This window comes from Arachis ipaensis, chromosome B05, assembly GCF_000816755.2.
Source record: "Arachis ipaensis cultivar K30076 chromosome B05, Araip1.1, whole genome shotgun sequence".
NCBI lineage: Eukaryota > Viridiplantae > Streptophyta > Magnoliopsida > Fabales > Fabaceae > Arachis > Arachis ipaensis.
The window spans coordinates 48,559,267-48,576,424 of record NC_029789.2 but is presented as its reverse complement, the minus strand read 5'-3'; the positions used below and the strand labels follow the sequence as shown (position 1 = coordinate 48,576,424).

Genomic DNA, 17,158 nt, shown 5'->3' with positions numbered 1-17,158 from the left:
CTAATCTGGAGGAATCAGAGGAAATAAAAGAACCTCTGAAAATTCCTCAGCAAGAGGAGAAACCTCCTAAACTCGAGCTCAAACCACTACCACCATCCCTGAAATATGCATTTCTGGGAGAAGGTGACACTTTTTCGGTAATCATAAGCTCTGTTTTAAATCCACAGAAAGAGAAAGCACTACTTCAAGTGCTAAGGACACACAAGACAGCTCTTGGGTGGTCCATAAGTGATCTTAAGGGCATCATCCCAGCAAGATGCATACACAAAATCCTATTGGAGGATGATGCTAAGCCAGTGGTTCAACCACAGAGGCGGCTAAATCTAGCCATGAAGGAGGTGGTGCAGAAAGAGGTCACCAACTTACTGGAGGCTGGGATTATTTATCGTATTTTTGATAGCGCCTGGGTGAGCCTTGTCCAAGTTGTCCCCAAGAAAGGAGGCATGACAGTGGTTCATAATGAAAAAAACGAACTGGTTCCTACAAGAACAGTTACAGGGTGGCGTATGTGTATTGACTACAGAAGGCTCAATACAGCCACCAGGAAGGATCATTTTCCTTTACCATTCATAGACCAGATGCTAGAGAGACTAGCAGGTCATGAATATTACTACTTTTTGAATGGCTATTCAGGTTACAACCAAATTGCAGTAGATCCTCAGGACCAAGAAAAAACAACATTCACATGTCCTTATGGAGTATTTGCCTACAGAAGGATGCCTTTTGGTCTGTGCAATGCACCTGCAACCTTTCAGAGGTGCATGCTCTCTATCTTCTCTGATATGGTAGAAAAATTTCTGGAAGTCTTCATGGATGACTTTTCAGTGTTTGGAGACTCATTCAGCTCCTGCCTTGACCATTTAGCACTTGTTCTGAAAAGATGCCAAGAGACCAACCTAGTTTTAAACTGGGAAAAATGTCACTTTATGGTGACTGAAGGAATTGTCCTTGGGCATAAAATTTCAAACAAGGGAATAGAAGTGGATCAAGCTAAAGTAGAGGTAATTGAAAAATTACCACCACCTGCCAATGTTAAGGCAATCAGAAGCTTTCTGGGGCATGCAGGATTCTATAGGAGGTTTATAAAGGATTTTTCAAAAATTGTAAAACCTCTGAGCAATCTGGTAGCTGCTGACATGCCATTTATGTTTGACACAAAGTATCTGCAGGGGTTTGAAACTCTGAAAGCTAAGCTGGTCACAACACCAGTTATTTCTGCACCAGACTGGATATTACCATTCGAACTAATGTGTGATGCTAGTGACCATGCCATTGGTGCAGTACTGGGACAGAGGCATAACAAGCTTCTGCATGTCATTTATTATGCTAGCCGTGTTTTAAATGATGACAGAAAAATTACACAACTACAGAAAAAGAGCTGCTTGTAGTGGTTTATGCCATTGACAAGTTTAGATCATACTTAGTAGGATCAAAAGTGATTGTGTACATTGACCATGCTGCTCTTAAATATCTACTTACAAAGTAGGTTTCAAAACCCAGGCTCATAAGTTGGGTGTTGCTTCTGCAAGAGTTTGATATAGAAATAAGAGACAGAAAAGGAACAGAAAACCAAGTGGCTGATCATCTGTCCCGGATAGAACCAGTAGAAGGGGCGTCCTCCCCCTCTATTGAGATCTCTAAAACCTTTCTGGATGAGCAATTATTTGCCATTCAGGAAACACCAGGGTTTGCAGACATTGCAAACTATAAAGCTGTAAGATTCATACCCAAAGAGTACAGCAGGCAGCAAATAAAGAAATTGATCTCTGATGCAAAGTACTACTTATGGGATGAACCATATCTCTTTAAGAGATGTGCAGATAGAATAATCCGTAGATATGTGTCCAAGGAAGAGGCACAGAAGATCTTATGGCATTGCTGAAGAACTGAATATTGATGGTTTAGAAGTTATAGTAAACTCTCGTTGCAAGTATAGTTACTAAACCAAGCAATCAACCTTTCTTACAAAAGTTTTGGTTGTCACAAGTAATAAACCCCTAAATAAATTGATAACCGAAGTATTCAAATCTCGGGTCGTCTTCTCAAGGAATTGCAGGGAGGTGTTCTTATTATTGGTTATGAGTTTTGTAAATTGGGGGTATTCAAAGTAAGGAAGCAGTATGTTGAATGATAATAAGAATAAAATAAATAACTATAAAATAGACTCTTGGAAAGGTATGAAAACTGGAAGTCCTATCCTGGTTATCCTTATCAATTGTAATGAGAATTGGATTTTTCTCCCACTTTGTTAACCTCTAACTATGAAGGTAAGTTAAGTGGATGAATTAATTTTTATTCCTCAGATCCTAGTCTTTCCTTGGGAAAAGTTAGAGTTATTGGAACTCGAATTAATTCTTGAAGAATTCTAATTTTCAATCAACAATGAGTTTGATAACTCAAGTGTCTCCAATGACTCAACCAAAACCAAGAGAAAAAATATCTAAATTAAATTAAAAGCATTCATCTAAATAAAGCAAAGCAAAGTCAAATCTGAAATACCTCAAATTATATTAAATAAACCATTCAATTCTTAACATGGGAATTCATAAATTAAATTGGAAAAGTAAATAAAAGGAACATTAAACCTGTAATTGAAGAAGATGAAATAATCATAAACTGAAGTGAATCCTAATTCTAAATCCTAAGAGAGAGGAGAGAACCTCTCTCTCTAAAAACTACATCTAATAATCTAAAATTGTGAATATGAAAGCCTTTTTATGAATGGATGCATTCCCCTACTTTATAGCCTCTAATCTGTATTTTCTGGGCCGAGAATTGGGTCAGAAACAGCCCAGAATTCGCTGGTTGCGAATTCAAACACGCTGATTTTTTGTCACTGCGACGCATCCGCGTGGAGCACGCGTTCGCGTCGCCTAGCGTCAGGATAACTATGGCATATTATATATCAAATCGAAGCCCCAGATGTTAGCGTTCCAACGCAACTAGAACCCCGTCGTTTGGACCTCTGTAGCTAAAGTTATAGCCGTTTGAGTGAGAAGAGGTCAGGCTGGACAGCTTAGCAATTTCTCCATCTTCTTGAATTTCTTCCACTTTTGCATGCTTCCTTTCCATCCTCTGAGCCATTCCTGCCCTATAAACTCTGAAATCACTTAACACACATATCAAGGCATCTAATGTTAATAGGAGAGGATTAAACATAGGGAACTTAAGGCCAAAGAAGCATGTTTTCAATCAAAGCACATAATTAGGAAGGCAAATGTAAAACCATGCAAATAGTATGAATAAGTGGGTAAAGAGTTGATAAAAACCACTCAATTGAGCACAAGATAAACCATAAAATAGTGGTTTATCAACCTCCCCACACTTAAACATTAGCATGTCCTCATGCTAAGCTCAAGAGAAGCTATAAAAGAAGTGAAGAGGAATGGTAAAATGTATGAAATGCAACCTATCTTATATGAATGCAACTACATGCAAAATGTTTCTACCTACTTAGTTAAAAGTAAATAAATCTTCCAAGAGCAAATATGAATTGGATTTCACTAATTCAAATCATGAAAATGAAGTACAAATAGACTTGCAAGAAGAAAATAGCTCGTGAAAGCAGGGAACAAGGGACTGAGCATCGAACCCTCACTGGTAGTGTATACACTCTAATCACTCAAGTGTTTAAGGTTCGATTCTCTCAATTCTCTACTAACCTTGCTTTCTAAGGCTTGCTCTTCATCTAACAATCAACATAAATTTAATGCACAGATACACATATCAAGAGGTCTTTTAAGGGTTGTAATGGGGTTAGGGTCAAGGTAGGATTGTATTTGGCTAAGTGGACTAAAATCTGAATCCTTAATTAACTTAAACTTTCCACCTAACTTAGACAATCCATGTAATCATAATACACCATCTAACTATCCATTAACCATGTTTTCCACATATTCATACATTCTAATTTCAATTACAGTACATATGCATTGTTTTCACCACTTACTTTGGGGCATTTTGTCCCCTTTTTCTTATTTGCTCTTTTTTTTTCTTTTCTTTTCTTTTTCTCCTTTTTTTATTTTTTTTATATATATCTATATTATTTTTTTCTTTTTTTTTTCTCAATGCATATGATTAAATTATTGGATGCATGAATCATGTCCTAAACATTTTTTTCACATTTTCAGAAAATTCTAACATACTCAATTCTCAAACCAAATGTTTCCAAATTCAACTTTTCCCATACTTAAATCATAAGCACTCTCACTAGTCTAAGCTAACCAAGGATTCAAATTAAGGACATTATTGTTTTTCGCTTAGAGTTAATGATGTGCTAAAGTAAAGAACAAAGGGGTATAATAAGCTCAACATTGGTTTGCAAGGAATGAAAGGGTAAGGCCATATGGGTATGTAAGCTCAGTGAAACAAAGGCCTCAATCATGTAAGTGTATGCATACATCAAATAATGGAAATATAGAATTAAGCAAGACAAAAGATCACAATTTTAGAGAGAAAAACACACACCAAAAATAAAATATTGGTTGGTAAAATGCAACCAATTCAAATAGGCTCAAAAATCTCACAGGTTTTATGTGTTCGAGCTCTAAACCATGTTCTAGTATAATATTTCTTCAAACAAGTGTAACATTAAATTTTATTCAAATTAGTGAAATGCTCTGAAAGTTTTTTGAAAAAGAAAATATTTCTTCAACCAAGTGGTAAAATATGCACAAAATCAAATAATCATGCAATCAAACATGCAAATGCAACAACTAACAAGGAAAATAAACCGTTGGTGTTGAGATAGAAGAGTAACTAACCCATGGAGATCGGTATCAACCTTCCCACACTTAAAGATTGCACCGTCCTCGGTGCATGCTGAGATGTGCAGGTGGATGGGTTGTTCCAACTTGTCTTGTTTCCCCATGTAAACGTCTTCCGGTTCCCTTCCGGGTGGCCATCCTGAAAGAAAAAGGGAAGAAAAGTAACCCAGAAATAGAGATAAGAAAATAAATCAAGTATGGGTGGGTTAATGCCAAATGAAAAGGGTCTCATTTACATGGAAGCTTCAACATGTACGTGAGAAAACAATAGAAGCCATGGCATACCAGTGGTACAAAATTTGCAACAAAGGGGAGGAGTGTGGGTAATGAAAATATCAATATAAGTTCATGTCAATGCAAATGAAGTGCAAGTATCATAAAAGATTGGCATTGGCAGATAATTAATATCATCCCATAGTGTAAAACAAGTCACTTAGCACCAAAATAATTCAAGAAAAGATGCAACAGTTGAATAAGAATATTTAACACCAATGGTAAAATAAGAAATTTAGAAAAGAAAAATAAAAATATGCACAAAATTAAAATGCAATGAATGAAATATGCAAATAAATTAAGTAAAATAGAATGAAGGTGAAAAGGAATGAGAAGTGAAAGAAATAAAGTAAGAAAGAAAGAAGAAAGAAGAAAGAAGAAAAGATAGAAGAAAAATTAAGATTTGGGAAGGAAAAAGATAAGATATTTTTGGCAGAGTTGGATGAGCTGTGCGGCGCGAGCGACGCGGACGCGTGGGGTACGCGTTCGCGCGAGCAGAGCTTAAATGATTCGACGCGGTCGCGTCGGTCACGCGGATGCATGACATGACCTGTGCGAGTGGCGCGAGGGTAGCCTCGTGCTCGCACAACTCTCTGTTCGAAACTCTTTTGACCAAAATATTGGGTGACGCGGTCGCGTGGTTGACGCGATCGCGTGGATGGCCAAGATCGGAGGGCAACGCGGACGCGTGGGGCACGCGGTCGCGTCGTAGGACTTGTGCGTCTAGCACCATTCCAGTCCTATTCCAGCCCAACTTACTGCCATACACCTATTTACGTCGATTCCACAGAGCCACGCGGTCGCGTGGGGGACGCGGACGCGTGGAAGGCTCTTTTGCCACATGACGCGGTTGCGTCAGCGACGCGGTCGCGTGGGGTCAAATTATGCTAAAGGCGCGCCTCCAGCCACGCTCTCGCGTGACTTTCTATTTGATTTCTTTTCTTTCCAATGTACTGGTGACGCTGCCGCGTCGCGTGCGTACCTTTTTTTTTGTATGCATGAAAAATGCAGAATGCAATGCTAATATGAATGTTATGCAAAACTCCAGGTTCAATACAATAAAATAAAATAAAACTCGAAAACAAATAAAGCTAAATAAAAATGAAAAAGGAACGATCATACCACGGTGGGTTGTCTCCCACCTAGCACTTTTAGTTAAAGTCCTTAAGTTGGACATTTGGTGAGCTTCCTGTTATGGTGGCTTGTGCTTGAACTCATCCAGGAATCTCCACCAATGTTTGTAATTCCAATGGCCTCCGGGATCCCAAACTAGGCACATAAAGCCTTTGAGCAGCTTCAAACAGATTCTTAGGCTCCCGGGGTGTTGGATGTCAGAACAGATTCCAGGATCCCAAACCTTGCTATTGCACCCGTATTCTTGTTGACCATCATGATTCCATCCGGGTGGCAAGCAATCTGAATTCTCACTAAAGCGGCCAACCAACTTCCTAGACCCATTCAGTTGAGCTTTATACCAACCTTTGCGTTTAAACTTTGAGCTTCCAACCATAATGAACCTTGTAGGACAATTCTTACCACTGACCATCTTCCTCTTACTCTTTATGCCACAAAGAGCTCTAAGTTGACCATCCGTCTCCAGTAGCCCATATTCAAGTGGAATTAGAAAGCTAAGGGATATGAATTTTACCCACTTGAATGTTGTGAAGGATGATGGAAACTTAGGGGGAGGGGTCTTCAATAACTTTGGCAAGGTGATTTCCAGCTCCACTCCCTTGTGCTCTTCTTTGACAACTTCCATCTCTTTGCAAGCTTCTTCAATTTTAACCTCTTCCTCTTGGTAGCTTTCTTCCAGTTCAATCTTTTCTTCATTGCTCACCAAGGGTATGGGAGGTTGTGCTTCTGCTTCTTTAGTCTCCATTTCTTGATCAACCTCTTCCAAGTCTTCAACCATGGTATGCCTTAGAGGTTGTACACCTTCCTCAGCATTAATTTCAATTGCCTTGGAAGGAGGTTTTATAACCTGACTTTCCCATAGAGGTTCAACATCTCCTAAGTCTGTAACCAATTCTTCTTCTTCGATAATTTCGACTTTCTCCACTTGTTCCAGTACAAAGTCATGCTCCTTACTATCCACTGGAGTTTCTAGTATCTCCTTTATGCTATGTTCTTCATTAGATTGCCCACATGAAGGCATGGGGGTTCCCTGAATGTCCGAATGTTTGGAAGGTAATTGATTTATTGCTTGGTCCAGCTGGCAAAGGGTTGCATTAAGTCTTTCCATTGCTTCCTTGAAACGCTCTGTTGAGTCTTGAGGTGATGGATATGGACATGGTACATAAGGAAGTGGTGGTTCTTGATATGGTTCATATGGCTCACAAGGTGGTTGGTATGGTGGATAAGGGTTAGGATCATATGAGGGTGTTTGGTGGTAAGGGGCTTGTGAGTATGGTGGTCCAAAGCTATTTTGAGGAGGTGGTTCATTGGCATATGATGGAGCTTGCTGGTAACTATAAGGGGGTCCACCATATCTATTGTCTTGGCATGCATTGTAGGATGGTCTTTGTCCATGGTATCCTGGAAGGTGTTGTTGCCTAAAGGGTTGATCAGATCCTCTTGGCTCCTTCCATCTCTGATTGTTTTGACCTTGATGCATGTTCCTGTTATAATTTCCATTCCTTGCAACAGCATTGGAACCAAACTCAAAGTGATGGGGGTGAGAATTCATAATAGCAAATAAAAATTAAAAATGAAAATAAAAACAAATTTTAAATTAAAAGGTTATTTAAATTTTGAATTTGAAAATTAAATTTTGAAACTTGAATTTTGAAATTTTAAATTTTAAATCTAAAATTTGAATTTAGAAATTTTAAATTTTGAAATTTGAAATTTGAATTTTAAATTTTTACATTTAAATTTTAAAAATTGAAATTTGAAATTTTGAAATTTGAATTTAATTTTTTTTTAATTTGAATTTTGGAAATTGAAATTTGAAATTTAAAATTCGAGTTTTAAATTTTGAATTTTTGAATTTAATGAGGAAAGAGAAAAACAATAAAATGACACCAAACTTAAAATTTTTAGATCAAAACGAAGAAAACAACTTGAAGGTCAAGATGAACACGAAGAACAACTTGAAGATCAAGATGAACACCAAAAAAAAAAATTTTTGAAAATTTTTTTTAATAACTAAATAAAAACCAATAACCTCTTAATTTATGAAAAAGCTAAAATAAAAACAAAAATAAAACAAATAAACAAGCAAAAAGAAAATATTTACAATAACCAATAATAAGGCACACGTTTGCAATTCCCCAGCAACGGCGCCATTTTGAAGAACTGAAGATTGATGGTTTAGAAGTTATAGTAAACTCTCGTTGCAAGTATAGTTACTAAACCAAGCAATCAACCTTTCTTACAAAAGTTTTGGTTGTCACAAGTAACAAACCCCTAAATAAATTGATAACCGAAGTATTCAAACCTCGGGTCGTCTTCTCAAGGAATTGCAGGGAGGTGTTCTTATTATTGGTTATGAGTTTTGTAAATTGGGGGTTTTGAAAGTAAGGAAGCAGTATGTTGAATGATAATAAGAATAAAATAAATAACTATAAAATAGACTCTTGGCAAGGTATGAAAACTGGAAGTGCTATCCTGGTTATCCTTATCAATTGTAATGAGAATTGGATTTTTCTCCCACTTTGTTAACCTCTAACTATGAAGGTAAGTTAAGTGGATGAATTAATTTTTATTCCTCAGATCCTAGTCTTTCCTTGGGAAAAGTTAGAGTTATTGGAACTCGAATTAATTCTTGAAGAATTCCAATTTTCAATCAACAATGAGTTTGATAACTCAAGTGTTTCCAATGACTCAACCAAAGCCAAGAGAGAAAATATCTAAATTAAATTAAAAGCATTCATCTAAATAAAGCAAAGCAAAGTCAAATCTGAAATACCTCAAATTATATTAAATAAAACATTCAATTCTTAACATGGGAATTCATAAATTTAATTGGAAAAGTAAATAAAAGGAACATTGAACCTGTAATTGAAGAAGATGAAATAATCATAAACTGAAGTGAATCCTAATTCTAAATCCTAAGAGAGAGGAGAGAACCTCTCTCTCTAAAAACTACATCTAATAATCTAAAATTGTGAATATGAAAGCCTCCTTATGAATGGATGCATTCTCCCACTTTATAGCCTCTAATCTATATTTTCTGGACCGAGAATTGGGTCAGAAATAGCCCAGAATTCGCTGGTTGCGAATTTAAACACGCTGATTTTTCGTTATTGCGACGCGTCCATGTAGAGCACGCGTTCGCGTCACTTAGCGTCAGGGCAACTATGGCATATTATATATCAAATCGAAGCCTCAGACGTTAGCTTTCCAACGCAACTAGAACCGCATCGTTTGGACCTCTGTAGCTAAAGTTATAGCCGTTTGAGTGTGAAGAGGTCAAGTTGGACAGCTTAGCAATTTCTCCAACTTCTTGCATTCCTTCTACTTTTGCATGCTTCCTTTCCATCCTCTGAGCCATTCCTGCCCTATAAACTCTGAAATCACTTAACACACATATCAAGACATCTAATGGTAATAGGAGAGGATTAAACATAGGGAACTTAAGGCCAAAGAAGCATGTTTTTAATCAAAGCACATAATTAGGAAGGCAAATGTAAAACCACGCAAATAGTATGAATAAGTGGGTAAAGAGTTGATAAAAACCACTCAATTGAGCACAAGATAAACCATAAAATAGTATTTTATTAATTGCCATGGATCACAATATGGAGGCCATTTCGGAGGTGAGCGAACAGCCACCAAGGTTCTCCAATGTGGCTTCTACCGGCCTACTCTCTATAGAGACTCTCGAGAGTTTGTACGTAACTGTGACAGCTGCCAGAGAGTTGGTAATCTGCCTCATGGTTACGCCATGCCTCAACAAGGGATCTTGGAGATTGAGTTGTTTGATGTATGGGGTATTGACTTCATGGGGCTTTTTCCACCATCATACTCAAACACGTATATTCTGGTGGCAGTAGACTATGTATCTAAATGGGTAGAGGCAATTGTAACACCCACTAATGATACTAAGACAGTGCTGAAGTTCCTCCAGAAACATATCTTCAACAGGTTTGGTGTCCCTAGGGTACTAATCAGTGATGGGGGCACTCATTTCTGCAGTAAACAGCTTTACTCTGCTATGGTCCGATATGGAATTAGCCACAAAGTAGCAACTCCATATCATCCACAGATAAATGGGCAGGCTGAAGTCTCTAATAGAGAACTAAAAAGAATCCTAAAATAGACTGTAATTGTCCGTAGAAGGGATTGAGCAAAAAGCTTGGATAATGCTCTGTAGGCATACAAAATAGCATTCAAGACTCCTATAGGAACCTCTCCATACCAGCTTGTGTATGGCAAGGCCTGTCATCTACCCATGAAACTGGAGCATAAGGCCTACTTGGTAACCAGATTCTTAAACCTGGATGCTAAGTTAGCTGGAGAGAAGAGATTACTCCAGTTAAATGAGCTAGAGGAATTCAGACTCAATGCTTTCGAAAATGCAAAAATTTACAAGGAGAAAGCAAAAAGGTGGCATGATAAGAAACTGTCATCCAGAGTCTTTGAACCAGGACAGAAGGTTCTGTTATTTAACTCTAGGCTCAGATTATTCCCCAAGAAATTAAAATCCCAGTGGAGGGGACCATATGTGATTACAAGTGTGTCACCATCTGGCTATGTGGAGCTTCAAGACATTGATTCTAATAAGAAGTTCATTGTTAATAGACAGAGAGTCAAGCATTATCTTGAAGGCAATGTTGAGCAAGAATGCTCAAAGCTGAGACTAGATTAAAAGCCCAGTAAGGTCCATCTAAAGACAATAAAGAAGTGCTTGCTAGGAGGCAACCCAGCCATTAGCAAGGTTTATTTGTTTTTTAAATAATAATTATATGAGTTTGATATAAATTATCCTCAAGGTTAATTAACAATTGTAGGAGTTCACAGAGTTACAGAAGAATTCAGAGCATAAAGCAGAGAAAAGGAGCTCACTGGCACAAAAACGCCAGTAAGGGGTATTATGGGCGTTAAACGCCAGAATGGCATAAAGATACCTTTCTGGGCATTTAACGCCAGAATTGCAGCATCCTGGGCATTTAGAAAAACGCCCAGTGATGAAGGCTTTCTGGCGTTTAACGCTAGCCAGGGTACCTGGCTGGGCATTAAACGCCCAAAAAAAGCAGCAAATGGGCGTTAAACGCCAGAATGGGTGCCATTCTGGGCGTTTAACGCCAGGAATGTGGAGGGGAGGAAGTTTTGTTTCCAACTCAAATTTTTTTCAAATTTTCATGGTTCCATCCAAAATTTCTTGCATAAACATGTTACAATTTATCATCTTTCAATTTCAATTTCAAAAAAATAAAACAAATCAAAAATAAATTTTTCTTTAATCCTAAAAATCTTTCTCAAATCTTCTTCAATTTCTTTTCAAATCTTTTTCAAAACTCATCTATCTTTTTAATTTCTTCTCAAATCTTTTCAACCCATCATATTATCTTTTCAAATTCAGATTTATCTTTTTCAATTCTCTCATATCTTTTCAATTTTAAAATTTCATCTTTTTCATATCATATTTATCTTTTACAAATCATACCTTCTATCATATCTTTTTTTTTTTAATTTTCGAACCCATCCCTCCCCTCTTATAAATTCACAATCGGCCTCCCCCTCTCCTCCATAACTCGAATTTGACTCTCCTTCTATTCCTCTCCTTTCTTTTCTTTTGCTTGAGGAAAAGCAAACCTCTAAGTTTGGTGTATTTTTTGTGATCACTGAGCTGAGATTCACTAAGATCATGGCTCCTAAGGCAAAACAAACCACTTCAAGAGGCAAGAAAGAGAACACTCCAAAACCACTTTGGAATCAAGAGAGGTTCTTAACCAAAGAACAGGCAGACCATTACCACAAAATAATGGGTCTAAGGTCAGTGATCCCGGAAGTTAAATTCGATCTGAAAGAAGAAGAATATCTGGAGATCCAAGAGCAAATTCGAAACAGGGGCTGGAAAATTCTAGCTAATCCTGAGACAAAGGTGGGTAGAAACATGGTTCAGGAATTCTACTCAAATCTGTGGCAAACAGATAAGCAGAGAATGACTGGAACCACCTTCTATACCTTTCAAACCATGGTCAGAGGGAAGATTATTTACTTCCACCTGGACAAAATAAGAGAGGTCTTCAAGCTGCCTCGACTACAAGATGATCCAGAATCCTTTAATAGGAGAATGGTGAGATTTGATAAGCGATTGGACCAAGCTCTAGAGGACATATGCATCCCTGGAACCAAGTGGATAACCAACACAAAAGGTGTCCCAAATCAACTCAAGAGAGGAGATCCACAACTAGAAAATGGATTAATACAGACAAATTTACAGACAGATTTAGTCTTTATTACAGACAGATTTTTGGTTACCGACGAAATTACCGACGGATTTTGTCCCTCTGTAAAAGTCCTGTCGGAAATTATTTACCGACGGATTTTTTTTCTGTTGGAAAATTACAGACGGATTTTTACCAGTTACCGACGGATTTTCCCTCTGTAAATTCTCTATCCATTTCCCGAAGGCGACGAACTTTCTGACGGACTTTCCATCTGTAATTACAAACGGATTTTCTGACAGATTTTCTGTCTGTAATTATAGATGAATTTTCTGACGGATTTTCCGTCTGTAATTACAGACGGATTTTTCGATGGATTTTCCGTCTGTAATTACAGACAGATTTTTCGACAGATTTTCCGTCTGTAATTTGAACTTTGGAAAATCATCTCACACTCTGATTACAGACAGAAAATCCGTCTGTAAATCCGTCAGTAAGGTAAAATAGAATTTTTTTAATTTTTCCAATTACAAAATAAACTTGTTTTCATACAAAATAAATATAAATTTAGTAGAATTTTTTATCTAATTTGTATTCAAATATTTATAATATTTCAAAAAATAAACAAATTCATCGTATTATCAAACTAAGAAAAAAACTACTATAAACAAGCAAGTCAATATAATTCAAAATATAAACAAAGTGTATTGATACATCAACTATAATAATAAGTAAACAAACATACATCAACAAAGTCTATTGAATAAATTAAAAGTTGTTAATGATTTTTCTCATACTAGTAAATTAAAAGACCTATATTGCAAACAACTCCTATTCAATTTCCTAACTTATTTGAACAATTTTCGCTGCTCTAATAATTAATAGATGAAGTTGGTGAAGGAGGCCCTGTATTAATTCCATTTATCTCATCTGCAAAATTCACTTCACTTGCTCTTTCTGCTGCTGCTTCTTCTTCATCATCCCAGCTTTCCTCACACGGTCACAAATATTCTCTAAGACCAGATCATTCATGTGCTGAAATAGTAGTACCTAAAAAAATTAAAATAATTAGATGTTGACCAATAAAGGATCGAGAATGTAACACCATGATGCAAATAATGCACAAAATCCATAATATATGTTGCATAGTCAATAGTGAACAAAATCTCAACTCACACCACAAAATCCAGAATATATGTTGCATAGTCAATAGTGATCATTCTTAACACTTTGCTGCTAAAAAAAATAAAGCACCCTTAACCGCAATAAGTAAAAATAAGATGAGTCTAATGTTCTTAATAGCAGGTCTCTCTACGGTGTGAGTATGTCTCTTCTGTTAATTATCTCCTTTTATTGTAAAACTTTGCTCTAAACTACCTACTGAACAATGAGTATTTCAATTTCAAGTACCTACCAATCAATTTTTGTTTCACAGCAAACCTATTTTTTTATCAGCAAACCAATGGAAGCATTCAATTTTGGCTGATCAGCAAACCAATTTTGGCAATAGCTTTCTAAACCTGCTCTGAGCAGTTAAGGTACAGTTCATAATTTGGTGAGAATTTGGACCATGCTAAAAGTTACCACTCAAGCTGGTGTGTCCAAGAAAGCAAAAAACCCATACCTTTAAAAGTGCACTAGGTCCTTCTTCCTTGATAATTGTTTGAACACAATCTACGATTCCATTATATTGGTTTGCAGATCCCTTTAGGAAGAAAATGAGAACTTTGTTAATGGATTGATAATTGAAACTGGATATTCTTACTGATTTGCATGCGGATTACAGTACATAACATGGAATCATCTGCATATGGCGTTATACGAGTTTCATGTGAAAACGAGATTGAAAAGGAAGAATACAGCAAAAGAAAAGTAGTAGGAAACAGGATTATTTAACCTGAACCATTAATCTTGTCTTGATGACATCAAGGGGAGTTGTTATAGCTCCAGTTAGTGCACCTAGAAAAACAAGATTGTTAATCACATTTTAACACTGGTATAATGCTTTAAGTGCTTCTGTGTTAGCAGCAATCACACACCTTAAGAGGTTAATTAAGAGAATGGGGATCTATGTTGTGCTACAAGCCTACAACTTAGTATGTGTACACGTGTGTCTATATATATATATATATATATATAGGAGTAGTCTTCTGATGTCATTTAAATATTTAATTACCTGCAAATGCACCAATAATTGCATTTTCTGGATCATTCAAATTTCTTCGGGCCTAAAAATGGAATGGCAATCACATCCTCTATCAAGAAATACAGTGCAACAAAACATATAACTATAGAGCTTGAGAAATTTACCGCAGCCATATAACTCATCCTAATCTGCTCATAGATGCAAAACTGAATAGCATCAAAGGGCAAATCCCGCAATAAAAAAGATCCATACCCCTGGGTTTCAAAGATCAATGTCAAAAATTTATGTAGTCATGTATTGATTGTTCAAGAAAAACAAGGCATCAAAAAACAAGCAGTACTTGCTTTAATAAATACCTTGACCAAGAGTGAACTTTATAGGTTGATCTTTATCCCTACTGGAATCAAACTTGGTTCCATCTTCCAAAGTCCCAACATAGTGCACTGCATTCTCCAGATGAAATAAATAATCAAACATTAAACATTTTTTATTATTAACAACAACTACTACTTTTTTATTACTAACAACAACTACTGCCACTAAGAGTGTTCTTGTATCAGCTTATGTTGCTAGAAAAATCTGATTTTCAAAAACAATCCTAATTAAAAAGATCAATAAATCTGATTTTCAGCTTCATACATTCTCAACTTCTTCAATTATATGTAAAATCACCTAAGAAGTTATGTCCAAAGCAAGTATTATTTAAGAGAGAAAAGAAATGGCTTCAAAAAGTCAACTTAAAATATTTTAACCCCCTATATTGTAATCAAAAGATTGAACTGAGAAGCATGTTGATTGTTGATGCACGCACTTCATCAAATAAAAAAGAAGCAAGAATTATGAGTGGCTTCAATTTATGAATAAAAAATCATGAATGGCTTCAATATTTCTCCAAATCTAAATATGATGCATGAACCATGTACTATATGCCAGAGAATCAAATTCAATGTCTCAACCAAGTACATAGGTAAGGATGATCAATGACTTCCAAAAAGAAAAAAGAACCTATCCTATTCCACTTTTTCTTTTACTTCTATTTTTGTCCTCTTTGTGTCAATGAGTCTGAACTTGACTAAAAGAACACTCTTGCAAATGCACCAATAATTGCATTTTCTGGATCATTCAAATTTCTTCGGGCCTAAAAATGGAATGGCAATCACATCCTCTATCAAGAAATACAGTGCAACAAAACATATAACTATAGAGCTTGAGAAATTTACCGCAGCCATATAACTCATCCTAATCTGCTCATAGATGCAAAACTGAATAGCATCAAAGGGCAAATCCCGCAATAAAAAAGATCCATACCCCTGGGTTTCAAAGATCAATGTCAAAAATTTATGTAGTCATGTATTGATTGTTCAAGAAAAACAAGGCATCAAAAAACAAGCAGTACTTGCTTTAATAAATACCTTGACCAAGAGTGAACTTTATAGGTTGATCTTTATCCCTACTGGAATCAAACTTGGTTCCATCTTCCAAAGTCCCAACATAGTGCACTGCATTCTCCAGATGAAATAAATAATCAAACATTAAACATTTTTTATTATTAACAACAACTACTACTTTTTTATTACTAACAACAACTACTGCCACTAAGAGTGTTCTTGTATCAGCTTATGTTGCTAGAAAAATCTGATTTTCAAAAACAATCCTAATTAAAAAGATCAATAAATCTGATTTTCAGCTTCATACATTCTCAACTTCTTCAATTATATGTAAAATCACCTAAGAAGTTATGTCCAAAGCAAGTATTATTTAAGAGAGAAAAGAAATGGCTTCAAAAAGTCAACTTAAAATATTTTAACCCCCTATATTGTAATCAAAAGATTGAACTGAGAAGCATGTTGATTGTTGATGCACGCACTTCATCAAATAAAAAAGAAGCAAGAATTATGAGTGGCTTCAATTTATGAATAAAAAATCATGAATGGCTTCAATATTTCTCCAAATCTAAATATGATGCATGAACCATGTACTATATGCCAGAGAATCAAATTCAATATCTCAACCAAGTACATAGGTAAGGATGATCAATGACTTCCAAAAAGAAAAAAGAACCTATCCTATTCCACTTTTTCTTTTACTTCTATTTTTGTCCTCTTTGTGTCAATGAGTCTGAACTTGACTAAAAGAACACTCTGGAGAAAATGGAAAGCAATTCAATGGAACTAAAGATAACTCTAAAGAGAATAAAAGAAGAAGAAGAACACAAACCGTCTTGAGACAAAAGGAACAATTCCAAAGGTCATGCCACAAGTAGCTTGAACAAACACAGAGAATATGATCATAACAACAACAGAAACACTCAAAGATCCAACAAGCCCAAGAATTATGCAGAGGACACCAGCGAATGTTTGGCAAAGCCACAAGGCCCAGAGCCTACCCCTCATTCCAAACCTCTTTGAAACTGCATCAGATATGAACCCTCCACCGGGCCTGGAGAAAAGATTCGCCAATCCGAAACTGGCAGCAATGATCCCAGCAGTGTGCAGCTTGAGATTGAATCTGTCACAGAAGTACTCAGCTATGATATTATCAATAGTCAACTCCACACCAAAGCAGTATCCATAAGTGAAGTACAGACAGCAGTATTCAATTTCTGAATAAAAAATTAATCTTTACAACAGCAAAAAAAA

At 36.3% G+C, this 17,158-nt stretch overlaps 1 protein-coding gene and 1 long non-coding RNA gene across 9 annotated transcripts in view; one reads left to right on the top strand and one right to left on the bottom strand.

Annotated features, from left to right (window-relative positions):
• LOC110272021 lies at positions 2,471-13,768 on the top strand. The gene is made up of 3 exons (XR_002362940.1): positions 2,471-2,483; positions 8,718-8,721; positions 13,587-13,768. It is a non-coding gene; the product is annotated as an uncharacterized LOC110272021 (long non-coding RNA).
• Positions 13,213-17,158, bottom strand: part of LOC107643617 (high affinity nitrate transporter 2.5) — a 7,010-nt gene continuing 3,064 nt past the window's right edge. For 3 of the 8 annotated variants that reach the window (XM_021123802.1, XM_021123801.1, XM_021123803.1), the window contains 6 exons: positions 16,737-17,027; positions 15,740-16,018; positions 14,550-14,601; positions 14,271-14,332; positions 13,998-14,078; positions 13,269-13,423 (listed from right to left, as the gene is read on the bottom strand). In XM_021123802.1, coding sequence (XP_020979461.1) covers positions 13,313-13,423; positions 13,998-14,078; positions 14,271-14,332; positions 14,550-14,601; positions 15,740-15,757 — 324 coding nt within the window. In that variant the 5' untranslated portion in view covers positions 15,758-16,018; positions 16,737-17,027 and the 3' untranslated portion in view covers positions 13,269-13,312. Of the gene's footprint in view, positions 13,424-13,997; positions 14,178-14,270; positions 14,333-14,549; positions 14,602-14,683; positions 15,046-15,739; positions 16,019-16,376; positions 16,661-16,736; positions 17,047-17,158 lie in introns of those variants that run through there. The other 5 variants (XM_021123804.1, XR_002362939.1, XM_016347303.2 and 2 more) reach the window with 5 other exon arrangements.